The sequence below is a fragment of the Cololabis saira genome, chromosome 24, assembly GCF_033807715.1.
Source record: "Cololabis saira isolate AMF1-May2022 chromosome 24, fColSai1.1, whole genome shotgun sequence".
NCBI lineage: Eukaryota > Metazoa > Chordata > Actinopteri > Beloniformes > Belonidae > Cololabis > Cololabis saira.
Window position 1 is genome coordinate 18995285 of NC_084610.1, and position 13720 is coordinate 19009004.

General features: G+C 39.4%; 1 protein-coding gene across 1 annotated transcript in view; it reads right to left on the bottom strand.

The window, feature by feature from the left end:
- LOC133425059 (dedicator of cytokinesis protein 9-like) overlaps positions 1-8498 on the bottom strand; it is a 135234-nt gene extending 126736 nt beyond the window's left edge. The window contains exon 1 of the mRNA XM_061715720.1: positions 7938-8498. Coding sequence (XP_061571704.1) covers positions 7938-8099 — 162 coding nt within the window. The 5' untranslated portion in view covers positions 8100-8498. The remainder of the gene's footprint in view (positions 1-7937) is intronic.
- Between the last annotated feature and the right edge of the window lie 5222 nt (positions 8499-13720).

The following is a 13720-nucleotide window of genomic DNA, read 5'->3' on the forward strand; positions in this document are numbered from 1 at the left end:
TATGGCTCTTTCAACATTTTGGGTTGCTGACCCCTGTTCTAGTAGTTCAGCCCCCTCAGTTGAACTCTTTTTCCCTTTTTCCCCATCCTTTGAGCTTATTGATGGAGTCCCGCTGACATTCTGACGTAAGCGTCAAACATCTCGGTGAGGAGGACCGGCGCGCCGCTGATCATGTTCACACCGACAACCGTAGCAACTACTGGATGATTCACCTGCTTTCTAAATAACACTATTTTCTGATCAAGGTTTTTTATACACGTTACTTTTAGACCACTCAAACATTCTGATCTACATGTTGAAACACACAGATCAATTAATGGCTCATTCCTCTTAAATGATGACTTTTAATTCACAGTTTGTCTACAAACTTTTTTTATTATTTTACCTCTTTTCTTATCATTTTATTTCATTTTATTTGTTATTTAAGCATACTCTTAAATTAAATACTTGTGATTTTTGTTATGGATAAGCCCTGAAGACAGGCAATTGTCAAATTGGTTTGATTCACCATATGAATTGTTCCAGATTACTTTCTAATACGTTATTTGACCCGGTCTTTGTACATTTTGACCGTATAGAAACATACGTAATTCTCGTCAGTTGTGTGAAATAAGACCTGGAAACAGGCATTGTGGCATAGAATTGTCAAATTGGTTTAATTCACCGTACGAATTGTTACGGATTACTTTTGTAATACTGTATTTGACCTGGTTTTTGTACGTTTTGACTGTATAGAAACATAATTCTTGCCATTTTAAGAATGAGATGTACCTGCTGTACTCTACTGCCCTTACTTTTAACAACTTGTGCTTTTTATTATTTTACTTCTTTTCTTATCATTTTATTTCATTTTATTTGTTATTTACTGTTTAATTGTATCTTGCCGCTTTTAATGTTGATGTAAAACACTTTGAATTACCTTGTGTTGAATTGTGCTGTACAAATAAACTTGCCTCCTTTGCGTTTTATTTTAGCTCTGCAGATTCCCAGGAGAAGGGATGCTTCTCTCAGCAGCAGCATAACGACTGCACCAGCGTTCCCTCCAGAGCTTGATGCAACACAGAGGTTCATCTGTGCCATTACACCAATGAGTCCTTTGTAAAAGCTTCAAGCTTCAAGATTATTATTTCTCATTTCAATTTGGTGTCACAAGATGTTAGAAACGCTCCTCCAGGATGCTCTATCCACACCACCGGGCTCTCAATGATGGCTGCTGATGTCCTGTAGACCAGGGGTCGTCAACCCACGGCTCTAGAGCTCTTTAGCGCCGCCCTAGTGGCTCCCTGGAGCTTTTTCAAAAATGTTTGACCTTTTTTTTCCTTTTTTTCCTTTTTTAAATCTTTTTTCTTTCTCCTTTTTTCCTTCCTTTTTCCTTTTTTAATCTTGATATTTCGACTTTTTTCTCGACATTTCAACTTTTTTCTCAAGATTGTACTTCAACATTAATCTTGACATTTCGACTTTTTTCTCGAAATTCTGACTTTTTTCTTGACATTTCGACTTTTTTCTCGAAATTCTGACTTTTTTCTCAAAATTCAGACTTTTTTCTCGAAGTGCATAATGAAAAAAAATCTTTCCCCAGTTACTAATATACTGTAGCTACATGCAGCATGTCTTGCCTTCATTCTAAGGCTTTTTTTTTTTCTCAAAATTTTGATTATTTCCTCAACATTTCGACTTTTTTCTCGACATTTTGACTTTTTCCTCGACATTTCGACTTTATTCTCAAGATTGTACTTCAACATTAATCTTGACATTTCAACTTTTTTCTCGACATTTCGACTTTTTTCTCGAAGTGCATAATGAAAAAAAAAATCTCCCCCCAATTATAACTAACATAGAATCATGCAGCATGTGTTGCCTTCATTTTAAGGCTGATACAAGACTTTTCATTTTTTGCGGCTCCAGACATATTTGTTTTTTGTGTTTTTGGTCCAATATGGCTCTTTCAACATTTTGGGTTGCCGACCCGTGCTGTAGACGTTGTGAAGCACGCCACTATCGATGCGAGTCCAGGGATTCATGCTGCCAGTCCAGCCAGTGCCCAGGTTCATCTCAGCCTCCCCCTCCTTGAGGTTGTCTAGTATCCTTCAGTCTGGGTGTTGCATCTCATCTCATCTGAGAGCCCTCCCAGTGGGACTACACTTTGAGTAGGTCAGTGGAGAACATCCTGTTTATTCTGCTGGCTTCTAAGTGTATCTTCTTCTGTTGTGAGTCTTTGCTGGCTCGTCTCCAGCCTCAGCTCTGGAGAGTTTGCCTTTTCTTTTTTCAGGAAGCTTCTTTCTTTCTTCAGTCCACCTTCCTGATGCTCTGAGAGCCGGCTAAGCTGTCTCTGTGATCTCGCCATGCAGCGCTCTTCTCCATCTCTTTATTGGAACACCTTACAGGCCCTGGCCTGGTCATTAAATGGTACCATGACCACTTTGGAATAAAGCTAATAATCCTGAGAGAGGAGCTAATTTATCGTTGCTCAGGATCAAATAAAACCATATTTGCAGGTCTCCATCTGAATTATCAATTTTGGGGAAAAAACAAAGTTTTTTTTGTGAATGTTTGGACCAATAGCCTTTAGTCCACTAAGGGAAAACACTTAAAGGGGACCTATTATGGCATCTAATACCTATTTTAAACGGGCCTTGAATGTCTTAAAAACAAGCTTTTGATTGTTTTTGCTAAATAAATTAGAAATTCAGCCTCTAAACCATGTCTTTAGCATCCCATTCTCGAACCTCATTATCTATGCAGGATTCTGAGTGGGCAGGGCTATGATAATGAGGCTCTGTGCTGATTGGCTGCCTGAATGACGCGATACACCGCTACGAAAAAATGGCGGAAGCTCCGGCCGGTGGAGTTAGTTGTGGGCATCGGAGGCCAACCTATGTAAATCACTCCCGTCGTTACGTAACGACGGGAGCAGAATCTGAACGGCTCGTAGATCCACATCACACTGGTTGGATCATCCGGGCGGCCGTACAGACACTGCAGAATTTGGTTGCTTTCCTCCTTCTCTGAGTTGGCAGGCTGAGGGGAGACCATATGTTAAAGCAAGAAAAAAAAACTTGTTTTTCATAATAGGTCCCCTTTAATTTAAAAGCTGTAACGGTCATCAAATAGCTTTGATTTTTACACAACCAATTCTCCCTGAGACCCTAACTATTGATCTCCCATTAAAACCTCCAGACTCTGTGTGGGAACAATAGCTAATGGATGAAGTAGTTTAATGTAACAGTGTACCAATCTAAGTGGAAGATGGGAGCTAAAGGAAGAGCAACTAGGAGGTGATCATCTTGGTCTTGGTAATAACTGCTCCGTTGGTCTACGTTAGCTTGTTTGTCTCTAGGTACAGTATAACTAAAGCTGAATGGTGCCATCCAGTTGTGGACAACTTGCCATGTATTATTAAAACGCAAGCAAATGTCTAACTGTTTTGCCTCACGTAAGCTCTTGATGAGTTAGCAGGATGGGAGCAGTCCGTTTCCACTGATTAGCTTTATCGATTAATCAAATGGGGAAACTTGCCGCGATCAGAGTCATTTTGAGATATGTTTGAGACTTCAGAGTTGGCGTTCCTCTGGCATTGATCTCAAATGTACTGCTGCCTGTTCTGCTTCGCTGCCGGCCGTAGCAGAACTAGGCCACTGAGACAACGTAACCAGCTCTGTGTGATAATCAGCCTCTTGTCAAAACCCTGACTGCACTGAGGTCATCCTTCATTCACAGTGCTCTCACACCATCATGCTTCCTGGAGCCACCCCTGGTACCACGCCAGAGATGCAGCAAGAATGACTGTCTGATTACAGGGACTGCAAAGCAGCCAACAGGGTCATCTGCCGAAGAGCTTTAGGACAACGTTCTCAGGGAGGGAAGGAAGAGGCAAAAGCTCGGCCGAGATACCGTCCATTTGTTTCTACACAGCTTGAACCAATTAGGATATGTAAGTCTTACACCCTTCCCATGCGGCACGCTCAAACACACACACGCATGAACATATGAATAAAAAAACCTACATGAGTCCAGGCTTGACGTAATGGTTGGGAGTTAACCGTTGCTCCAAGTACCCAGGAGAGAAACAGCGTAAGGGCTTTGCCTCAATAGAAGTGAAACGTCCCCTTCGGATTGAGCTTACAAGTTATATGGACAAATACAGCCATAACGTCCCAAAAACACACCCATCTGTCACAAAGTCACAACTGTAAACTGTTTTTACATAAGGAATAAAGAGAACGTGATCCACTGTATTCACAGGTAGAGCAAGGAAACACATGTGGAAGCAGTTAAATCTCATGTGAGAGATGGGAGTTCCCCACTGATGTCAGCTGAAGACTGCATCATCAGCCGAGGTACAGAAAGTCCCTGCATGGGCTCACAGACGGACCGCCTTCACGAAAAGGGAGAAAAACACTCACTAATAAAGCAATTAATCAATAATATTTGTTATCCTCTTTGACTGTAGACACATTTGTGGGAGAATGGAAGACTGGGAAACCGAAATGGACACAGTAATAAAACCTGATAAGCCGTAACATTGGTCACGGCTTCCCAAAGGACACTTAATCAGCGTTACAAATGTAACTTAAGACAAACTGTGTGAAATCAATCGTTTTAGGTTTAAAGGGCCACAGGTCAAGACTCAAAGCTCGGCCTGGTACATGAGGGACTTTTAGCCTCCGCCCAGAGCTCCATCCACCTGGCTCCAGCTGGCCTCCACCTGGCCTCCACCTGGCCTCCACCTAGCCTCCACCTAGCCTCCAGCTGGCCCCCAGCTGGCCTCCACCTGGCCTCCACCTGGCCTCCACCTGGCCTCCACCTGGCCTCCACCTGGCCTCCACCTGGCCTCCACATGGCCTCCACATGGCCTCCACATGGCCTCCACATGGCCTCCACCTGGCCTCCACCTGGCCTCCACATAGGGTTGCCACCTGTCCCGTAAAATACGGAATTGTCCTTTATTTGAGAAAATAATGTTGCGTCCCGTATTGAACTAATACGGGACACGATTTGTACCGTATTTTCATTAACTTTTACACCATATTCTAGTTGAATTATTGAAATAAATTAACCTTTACACCATATTCTAGTTGAATTATTGAAATAAGTTAACTTTTACACCATATTCTAGTTGAATTATTGAAATAAGTTAACCTTTACACCATATTCTAGTTGAATTATTGAAATAAATTAACTTTTACACCATATTCTAGTTGAATTATTGAAATAAATTAACTTTTACACCATATTCTTCACCTGTAGGCTATATTACATCTTGGCTGATGTGGACATACAGAGCATAGGAGGCTATTTCAGTTACTAGTATGGTTGTCTGTCTATACAGTCATGCAAGTTCAATGCTATTAAAGCACTTTAAACTTTAAATCAAAGCATTTAGTTTTTTCATATAAAATAAACACATTTTTATTCAGTTTAGAAGTTTTGGGGCTTTTTTTTTGGCTCCTACGCTGCTGAAATCGGGGCGTCCCTTATTTCTATTTTTGAAAGGTGGCAACCCTACCTCCACATGACCTCCACTTGGCTCGTCATTAAATGGTACCAGGACCATTCGAGCCTTTGAAATAAAGCTAATAATCCTGAGAGAGGAGCTAATTTATCGTTGCTCAGGATCAAATAAAACCATATTTGCAGGTCTCCATCTGAATGATCAATTTTTGTGAACGTTTGGACCAATAGCCTTTAGAGTCCACTAAGGAAAAAACACTTAATTTAAAAGCTGTAACGGTCATCAAATAGCTTTGATTTTTACACAACCAATTCTCCCTGAGACCCTAACTATTGATCTCCCATTAAAACCTCCAGACTCTGTGTGGGAACAATAGCTAATGGATGAAGTAGTTTAATGTAACAGTGTACAAATCTAAGTGGAAGATGAGAGCTAAAGGAAGAGCAACTAGGAGACCATTATACACTTTCCTTTCTACAGAGTTGCACAAAGCCTCACTACTTTGGTTATTACCTTTTGAATACACAAGAATGCAGTATAAAAGAAAATTGCTGAACAAGGGACAAAACAAAGGAAAACAATGAGCTCCCAACATAAGGTGCACTTGTTCACAGGTCAGCTACGACTGACCTGGGTTTTCTTATTTATCAATATAAATGATTCATTAATAGATGATTTCTATGAATCATTCAGAATATGAAGGGTTTATGTCTCATGAGGAAGCACACATAATCAGGAATAATGTATAAATGGATTTGAAATGAATAGGGTCCAGGACTGATAAGAGGCAACCTGAATGCAAATGTGGGCTTGATAGAAGTCAAATGTTGTGAGATATGTCTGTTCTTCAAATGCTAGCTGAAGCTAAAGTTAGCGCTTTAAATAACGAGATGCTAAATCGTCAAAGATCATCAAAGATTGATACGATAGCTACATTGAAACTTCACAATATAAATGGCAGTATTAGGCCAATAAATATATACTGCATATATAGTGATGAAAAACCAGCAGATAATTCATTTAGCAGAATTATACTTTTATCAAGGCGAGGTTTTTACTGGTCAAGGGAAACAAAATTGGCCTGAAATAATTTTCAAGCGAGTTTGTGATACAGCAGTGATGTTAGTGACAATTCGGCAGGACAAGTAATTGTCCATTTAATCTATTACATATAGTTCAGTTTAACTGTCACTCAGACAAAAGAGCTTGTTCATCTCTGACGTGTATTTCGTCTGTCTGCCTGCACCTTACGCTTACATTGGAGAGATTGCAACCCAACCATGGCCCCCAGCAGTTGAGCGGTGGTGGAAATGCCTGGTTTTTCATGGAGGTGGAAGCAACTGCCAGTCAAAAAAAGAGTAAGCTACTTAGAAATCCAACAGAGCTGGACAAGAGAGTTGGAGAATCCCAGTGTCCAACAGTAGAGCAGCCTTTTGTTAACAATTTGATGAATTGTGTGAGTTGTGGTGTGAAAGATATACTTGACTTCTGAATGCAGCTATAAGGGGAAGTTGATTTAGAAGATGACAGACAATCTTTTAGTACACTTCCATTTGTAAATAATGCATTTTTTTTTTTTTTGCCAGATTCCTATTTTAATGGTAAAATTGCGAGCAGAAGCGCAAGTAAATGTGACGAGAGTAGGCACTGGTAGAAACTGAAACGGATCATGTTACTACAAAGTAAAACTCATTTTGATCCATAACTTTTTCAGGAAAACATTACAGATAGGTCTAATCCAGGGGTCGGCAACCCGCGGCTCTAGAGCCGCGGGGCTCTTTAGCGCCGCCCTAGTGGCTCCTGGAGCTTTTTCAAAAATGTTTGACCTTTTTTTTTTCCTTTTTTTCTTTTTTCCTTCTTTTTTTCCTTGTTTCCCTTTTTTCACCTTTTTTCCTTTATTTCTCTTTTTTTCTTCCTTTTTAATCTCAATTTTCTCTCTTTTTTCTTTTTTTTTCCTTTTTTCTCTTTTTTCCTTTTTTCCTTCTTTTTTCTTTTTTCCTTTTTTCTTCTCTTTTTTTTCTCTTTTTTTCACCTTTTTTCCTTTATTTCTCTTTTTTTCTTCCTTTTTCCTTTCCTTTTTAATCTCAACATTTCGACTTTTTTCTCGAAATTTTGATTATTTCCTCAACATTTCGACTTTTTTCTCGACATTTCGACTTTATTCTCAAGATTGTACTTCAACATTAATCTTGACATTTCAACTTTTTTCTCAACATTTCGACTTTTTTCTCGAAGTGCATAATGAAAAAAAAAATCTCCCCCCAATTATAACTAACATAGAATCATGCAGCATGTGTTGCCTTCATTTTAAGGCTGATACAAGACTTTTCATTTTTTGCGGCTCCAGACATATTTGTTTTTTGTGTTTTTGGTCCAATACGGCTCTTTCAACATTTTGGGTTGCCGACCCCTGGTCTAATCAATAAACATTGTCATTGTTGCAAAACAACGGGCGGTCACACATGTAGGAGGTGGGCCTTACCAGCGCAGTGGTGGGTATCCACACATGAGAGTCAGCCAGACTCAGAGTTTCCTCTCCCTCCTCCAGAGCAGCGAGCTCCACCGCCCCCTTCATGTAGCCACAGTTCCTCTCAAGGATGGACTGCAGTCCCTTCAGCAGAACCACGCTGGTGGTACATCCCATGATGCCAACAGACACAAGCTGCCACCATAAAGGAGAAACCTTACATTCAAATCCAGCCAGCAGAAGCGCCAACTTTAGCTACGAAGCTTTCCCACGTGCCCAGAGAAAGTCCTCTTCCAGGTACCCTGATGCATCTTAAATTCACTCAGGAATCAGCTGATCTGCACCTGAGTCTCCGCCGCTCCGGAGCCGGGGCGGCTGAGCGTCCTCCTGCGTGATGCCCAGCGGGGATGGAAGGCGGAGGGATGAATGTAGCAGAGGAGCCGCGCTGCTCATTCAGCTCATTCAGTCGGAGCAGGGCGTCAACTCCGGGATTTTTCTCCCCTCCTCCTCCCATGTTCTGACGGGGTGATGAGGATGCTCAGGCATTTTCCACTTCTCCCTCACTCTCCTCTTTCTCTAGCTTCCTTTCTCTCCTTCTTTTCCTACCCTTGCCATCTCCCACTCATGCCTGCCATTTGCACTTCTTATCTCCTCCCTCCCTCACTCCTTTCTCTCCCAGCAGACTCCCTCCCTCCCTCTGTCTCTCTCTCTCTCTCCTCCCTGTAAAAGCTTAGTCATTTCTTTGACTACATGCTTTGTCAACAGCACAAGGGGACTGTTATCAACAAAGACGCACATGAAAACTCGCAGGGATAAATCTGCTGCTGTGCAAAGTGTTTTCTCTCTGCCTCATTCCCGCATTAGTTTTCGCCCTCTGACAATAGAATTACAATTGTTGCAGCCATCCTCTTTGACGTCACCCAAAAACTGACGGATATAAAATGAAATGATTTAACTACTATAAACTGCCAGCCCCGCAGATGCTAACGCTTAAAATAGACCAGTCCATGACACCTCATGCGTCATAGGACAGCGAGGACAAACCTGGTGACTTCCTGCACTTCATCATTTCACCAACAGTTCACCCACTTCACCTCTCACAAAACAAGAACCTTAACTGCACGATATCGGCGTTTTTATGTGCAGAAGTGTCAAAAGTATTCACATTCATTACTCAGGTAGAAGTATAGATACTAGAATTTAAAAATACTCCTGTAGAAGTTGAAGTATCAACTCAAGTTTTTTTTACTCAAGTAAAAGTATAAAAGTACTGGTTTCAAAACTACTTAAAGTATAAAAGTAAAAGTAATGTAAGGGGAAAAAAGCCATTAAGGACAAAAGCCATTGAAAATGAATGCATCTTAGTATAATGCAAATATATTAAAGAACCATATATGTGTACTATTGAGCATTAACATGTGTTTCAGAGAGCAGGAGATATGATGACTAGTTGCCTATAAGTATTGTAATGGTGCAAAAAGTCAAACTTCTGAGGCATGTTATCATTTATCCTAACCTTTATTGGAATGTACATCCAAGTTTAGTTGCAGGAATCTGAGGGAACGGATGTAAGAACAAAACTGGACAAGAACATCTGAAACAACCACAACCAAATTCACTCTATCCGGATGGAGCAATTTAACTGGATAGTTTTTTTTAAAGACCGAAATGAAATAGAGTAACGAGGCTGTTTTTAAAATGTAAGGAGTAAAAAGTACAGATAATTGCGTGAAAATGTAAAGAGTAAAAGTAAAAAGTCATCTGAAAAATAATTACTCCAGTGAAGTATAGATAACCAAAATGTCTACTTAAGTAAGGTAACAAAGTATTTGTACTTCGTTACTTGACACCTCTGTTTATGTGAGGATAATTTAAATCTTCACAACCTCAGGATCGTCTTGTCTCGGTTTAAATATTTCACCAGAAGTTGACAAATTTTGCCGGTTGTTAAATGGATGATGCAACAAAACGGTCAAGAGCAGTCAGAACAGGAGAGCAGAAAATACAAGTGCTTACACAGATCAAATAGCATCGCAGAAGCTTTCAGAGGCAAATCTGTCATAATAAAAGTACAAAGAAAAGTTCAAATAAACTCAAAGTGAAAGTCTGGAATAATTTGAAAGGGGTTGATTCATATTAATGAGAAAACTTTCTGTGACATTTGAAAAGAAGGAAAGTAAAGCAGCTGAAATGTCACCATGAGGAGGAACAGTTAAAACACCTCAAATGTCGATTAAAGTGATAGCAGCTCTAGTGTCAACAAAACCTGAGTGGGTGTGTCATTTCAACTCAGAAAACAGCACAGCTGGGAGTTTATTTCTGCAGGTTAAAGGATTTAAAGTATCAACGGCTTTTCAATATGCAAGAGACCGCTCACATGACAAGAGGAAGAAGAGAATGAACAAACAAAGGTGCAGTGCGTCTGAAATGCCATACTGAACAGTATATACTCAAAAAGTATACTTAGGTTCGGCACACTTTTGAGTAAATATCAGTAGTATGCATTAGTTTGGACGTACTACTCAGAGCGCACACGGCACTTCCTGCCGTTGGGAGGGGCAGTTGTTACCATGGTAACAGCTCCTGTCACAGCAGCAGTAGCAGCACCGCTCCGCTCTTTCCCGTTTATCCTGGCCCAAACAAGATGACATTTCTGCTGCGCTGTGTGGTTTATTCTTACCTCTTCAACTTCTAACAAGAAACAGAAGAAGAAGAAGAAAAAGAAGAAGAAGAAAGGAATTATTTGTAGTGTAATGTGATTTGTGAAGATTATATTTAAAAGTGAGACATCTCTAGGGATCCATAGCACAGCAGAAAAACTAATCCTTAAGACTCAAACCATTAACTTGCATTTCATAACCATTTTTGAGTTAGAAGGATGAAACTTTATGGGATACTTTATGGGTGAGGGGGGGGTCTCTTGAATGCGTGTTAATGCATGTGCATGAGTCCCTTACATAAGTGAAGGAGACCTGCGAGTTATAACAAGTCCCAGTGGGGACAATTAAGACTGCTTCCAGTTTTGTTAGTCTCTGTCCGCTCAGTAAGCTGCTGAGGTTTTTGAATTACCATCTGATCTAAACAAACTTTAGCTGTTTTTGTCCCTGCACCCGTGCAGGTGCTGTGAGACGGACTTTGATTGGTCTCTTGCTCAGCCAGTCAGTCAAACATTACATGATGACTGAGACACTTTCTTTAGTGATTTATTTAATATTGTTTAGATAGAAAAATCACAATTTCCAGCTGAAGCAAATACAACGAAGCCAAATTGGATTTCCAGATGTGGGTACTACATGCTCATTTATTTATTTATTAAGGATCCCCATTAGTTAAAGGAAAACGAAAAGACTTTGCTGAACTCTGGGAACCCTATATGAACATTATGACAGATGAAAGTGCAAGATTTGCCTGAAAATAACTTGTAAATGTTGTGGAATTTTTTTTATTTTTTTATTTTTATTTATTTATTTATTTTTTTATTTTTTTATTTTATTTCTGTTTAATTTATTTATTTTATTTATTTTATTTTTCCTCCCTGATTGGTTAATTCAATATATTATTTATATTTCAATTGAAAATGGTGCAAGCTAAGTGTACTGTATGTGTGTCTATGTAATGTATGTGTAAATGTTGTATGTCTGAAAAACTAAAATATGACAATAAAAATATTGTGAAAAAAAAGGATCCCCATTAGTCCTCACTGCAGTGAAGAATATTCTTCCTGGGGTACAACATTGCACACATAAAACAATAAAATACAATCCTTACAATTAAAACAAAATTAAAATTACTATTAAAATAACTAAATCTAAACAAAAATGATCTGAGATGTAATGGAATTCAACCCTTAAATTGTTGAAACCAGCCAGAACCAAACAACAAAAAATATTCCATTTTACACACTCAGAATTTCAGAATAAACTCAGAATTTCAGAATAAACCAACTAACTAAAACTGACTTCCTTGCCAAGTACTGCTTTTCTTAATTTATTTTTGAATCTAGCTTTATTGTTTATCATGGTTAAATGTGGTGGAAGCTTATTCCAATATGTTACTGCTCTAAACATTGTAGCCCTCTTTAGTGCATTGGTTCTTGGTAGAGAATTCAATCATTAATTACTTCATATCTACTTGTGTTTTCAAATTTAGAGATTTTGACTTTGCGGTCAAAGTCTCTGAAAAAGAGGTGAAAGATACCCAAACAACGCATGAAGGAGCGGCCAGGTGCTGCCAATCAAGTACACACAGTTAACAGATCATCAGTCAGTGCAAGTGCCTCTATAAATGCAGAGTAGGGATGGGCGGTATGGACTAAAAAAATGTATCACGATAATTTCTGGCATTTATCCCGATAACGATTAAAATTACGATAAAAAAATACCATTTCAACTCCACCTTTGTAACTATAAATCTATCTCCACATTCAGTCTTTGGAGCCCCCAAAACACTGCTCTAAAAGATACTAAATGCTACTAAACTACTCTTTCTTTCAGGCTCATTTCTTTCTTTCTTTCTTTCTTTCTTTCTTTCTTTCTTTCTTTCTTTCTTTCTTTCTTTCTTTCTTTCTTTCTTTCTTTCTTTCTTTCTTTCTTTCTTTCTTTCTTTCTTTCTTTCTTTCTTTCTTTCTTTCTTTCTTTCTTTCTTTCTTTCTTTCTTTCTTTCTTTCTTTCTTTCTTTCTTTCATTCTGGCTCATTTCTTCCTTCCTTCCTTCATCAACGGGAATTTATCGTTTTTACCACGAGATGACAAATTCTTTTGACGGTATATCGTGAACGGTAAAATATCGCCCATTCCTAATGCAGAGGTTTTGTCAGTTTACTGGTCTGGAGCATTCAGATATGTGTTAACATAATGGAAAGGAGGAAAAACATCAGCAGTTTTGCTGCCTATGCCAATCGGGGCATTTCAAAAACCCTGTCGTTCATAATTCTACAGCAATAAAGATTACTCACACGTAGAGAACGTTCAAGACATTTGCCGATGACAATATTTACCCCATCGGCCAACCCATAACAAAGACCCCGTCAAAGTCCAGATGTCCAGAGCCGAGGAAAGCTGAGCATAAACAAACTCAGCAAAACCTGAAATTCAGAATGAAGCCACTTCGTGAAGAACTATAACAGCTGTAAGGTTTCTCTGTCACAACTTTCATCAGGTTCTGTCTGAAGGAAGAAAACTACTATTTGCAAACTATCGTTGCATTAAAGAGAGCTAGCGCTTGGTTTTTCCTGCGAAGGCTCGTCTAATAACGGTAAAGTGGCATGAAGTGTCCACGCTTCTGAGCATGAACGTCTAGTTCCAGGGGAGGGGAAACTGATTCATCTGGTTCAACACCAGGCACATCATACTGGGTTTTTGTCAACACAATGTCCTAAATGCTACACCCCAACTCCAATCCAAACACCATTTCTCAAAAAAGGAGTTTGAAAACATCAGTGACTAAGGCCTGTATTACGGTTTCTTAAGCTTCAGTGACCTGCTGCTATAACCAGACACAGATAAGGACATTTCCTGTGAAACTCCTTATCTGCAGTTTTTCTATATACTTAAAAGACATAACGGCCTTCATGACATTTCACGTCCTGCTTCTACTCCATTTAAATTGACTTTGCCCTAAAACACACAATCTAGCTACGTGGTGTGATATTACAGTGGTATTTGTAAAACTGTGGATAAGCTTTCAGTTATTTTGGCCAGGATTTGTTCTTTAACTGACACATTTATTAAAATAAAAAAGTTCCCATGAACGTCTACTTTCACCTACACCTTTTTTTTTAAAACATTAGACTACTGTGAA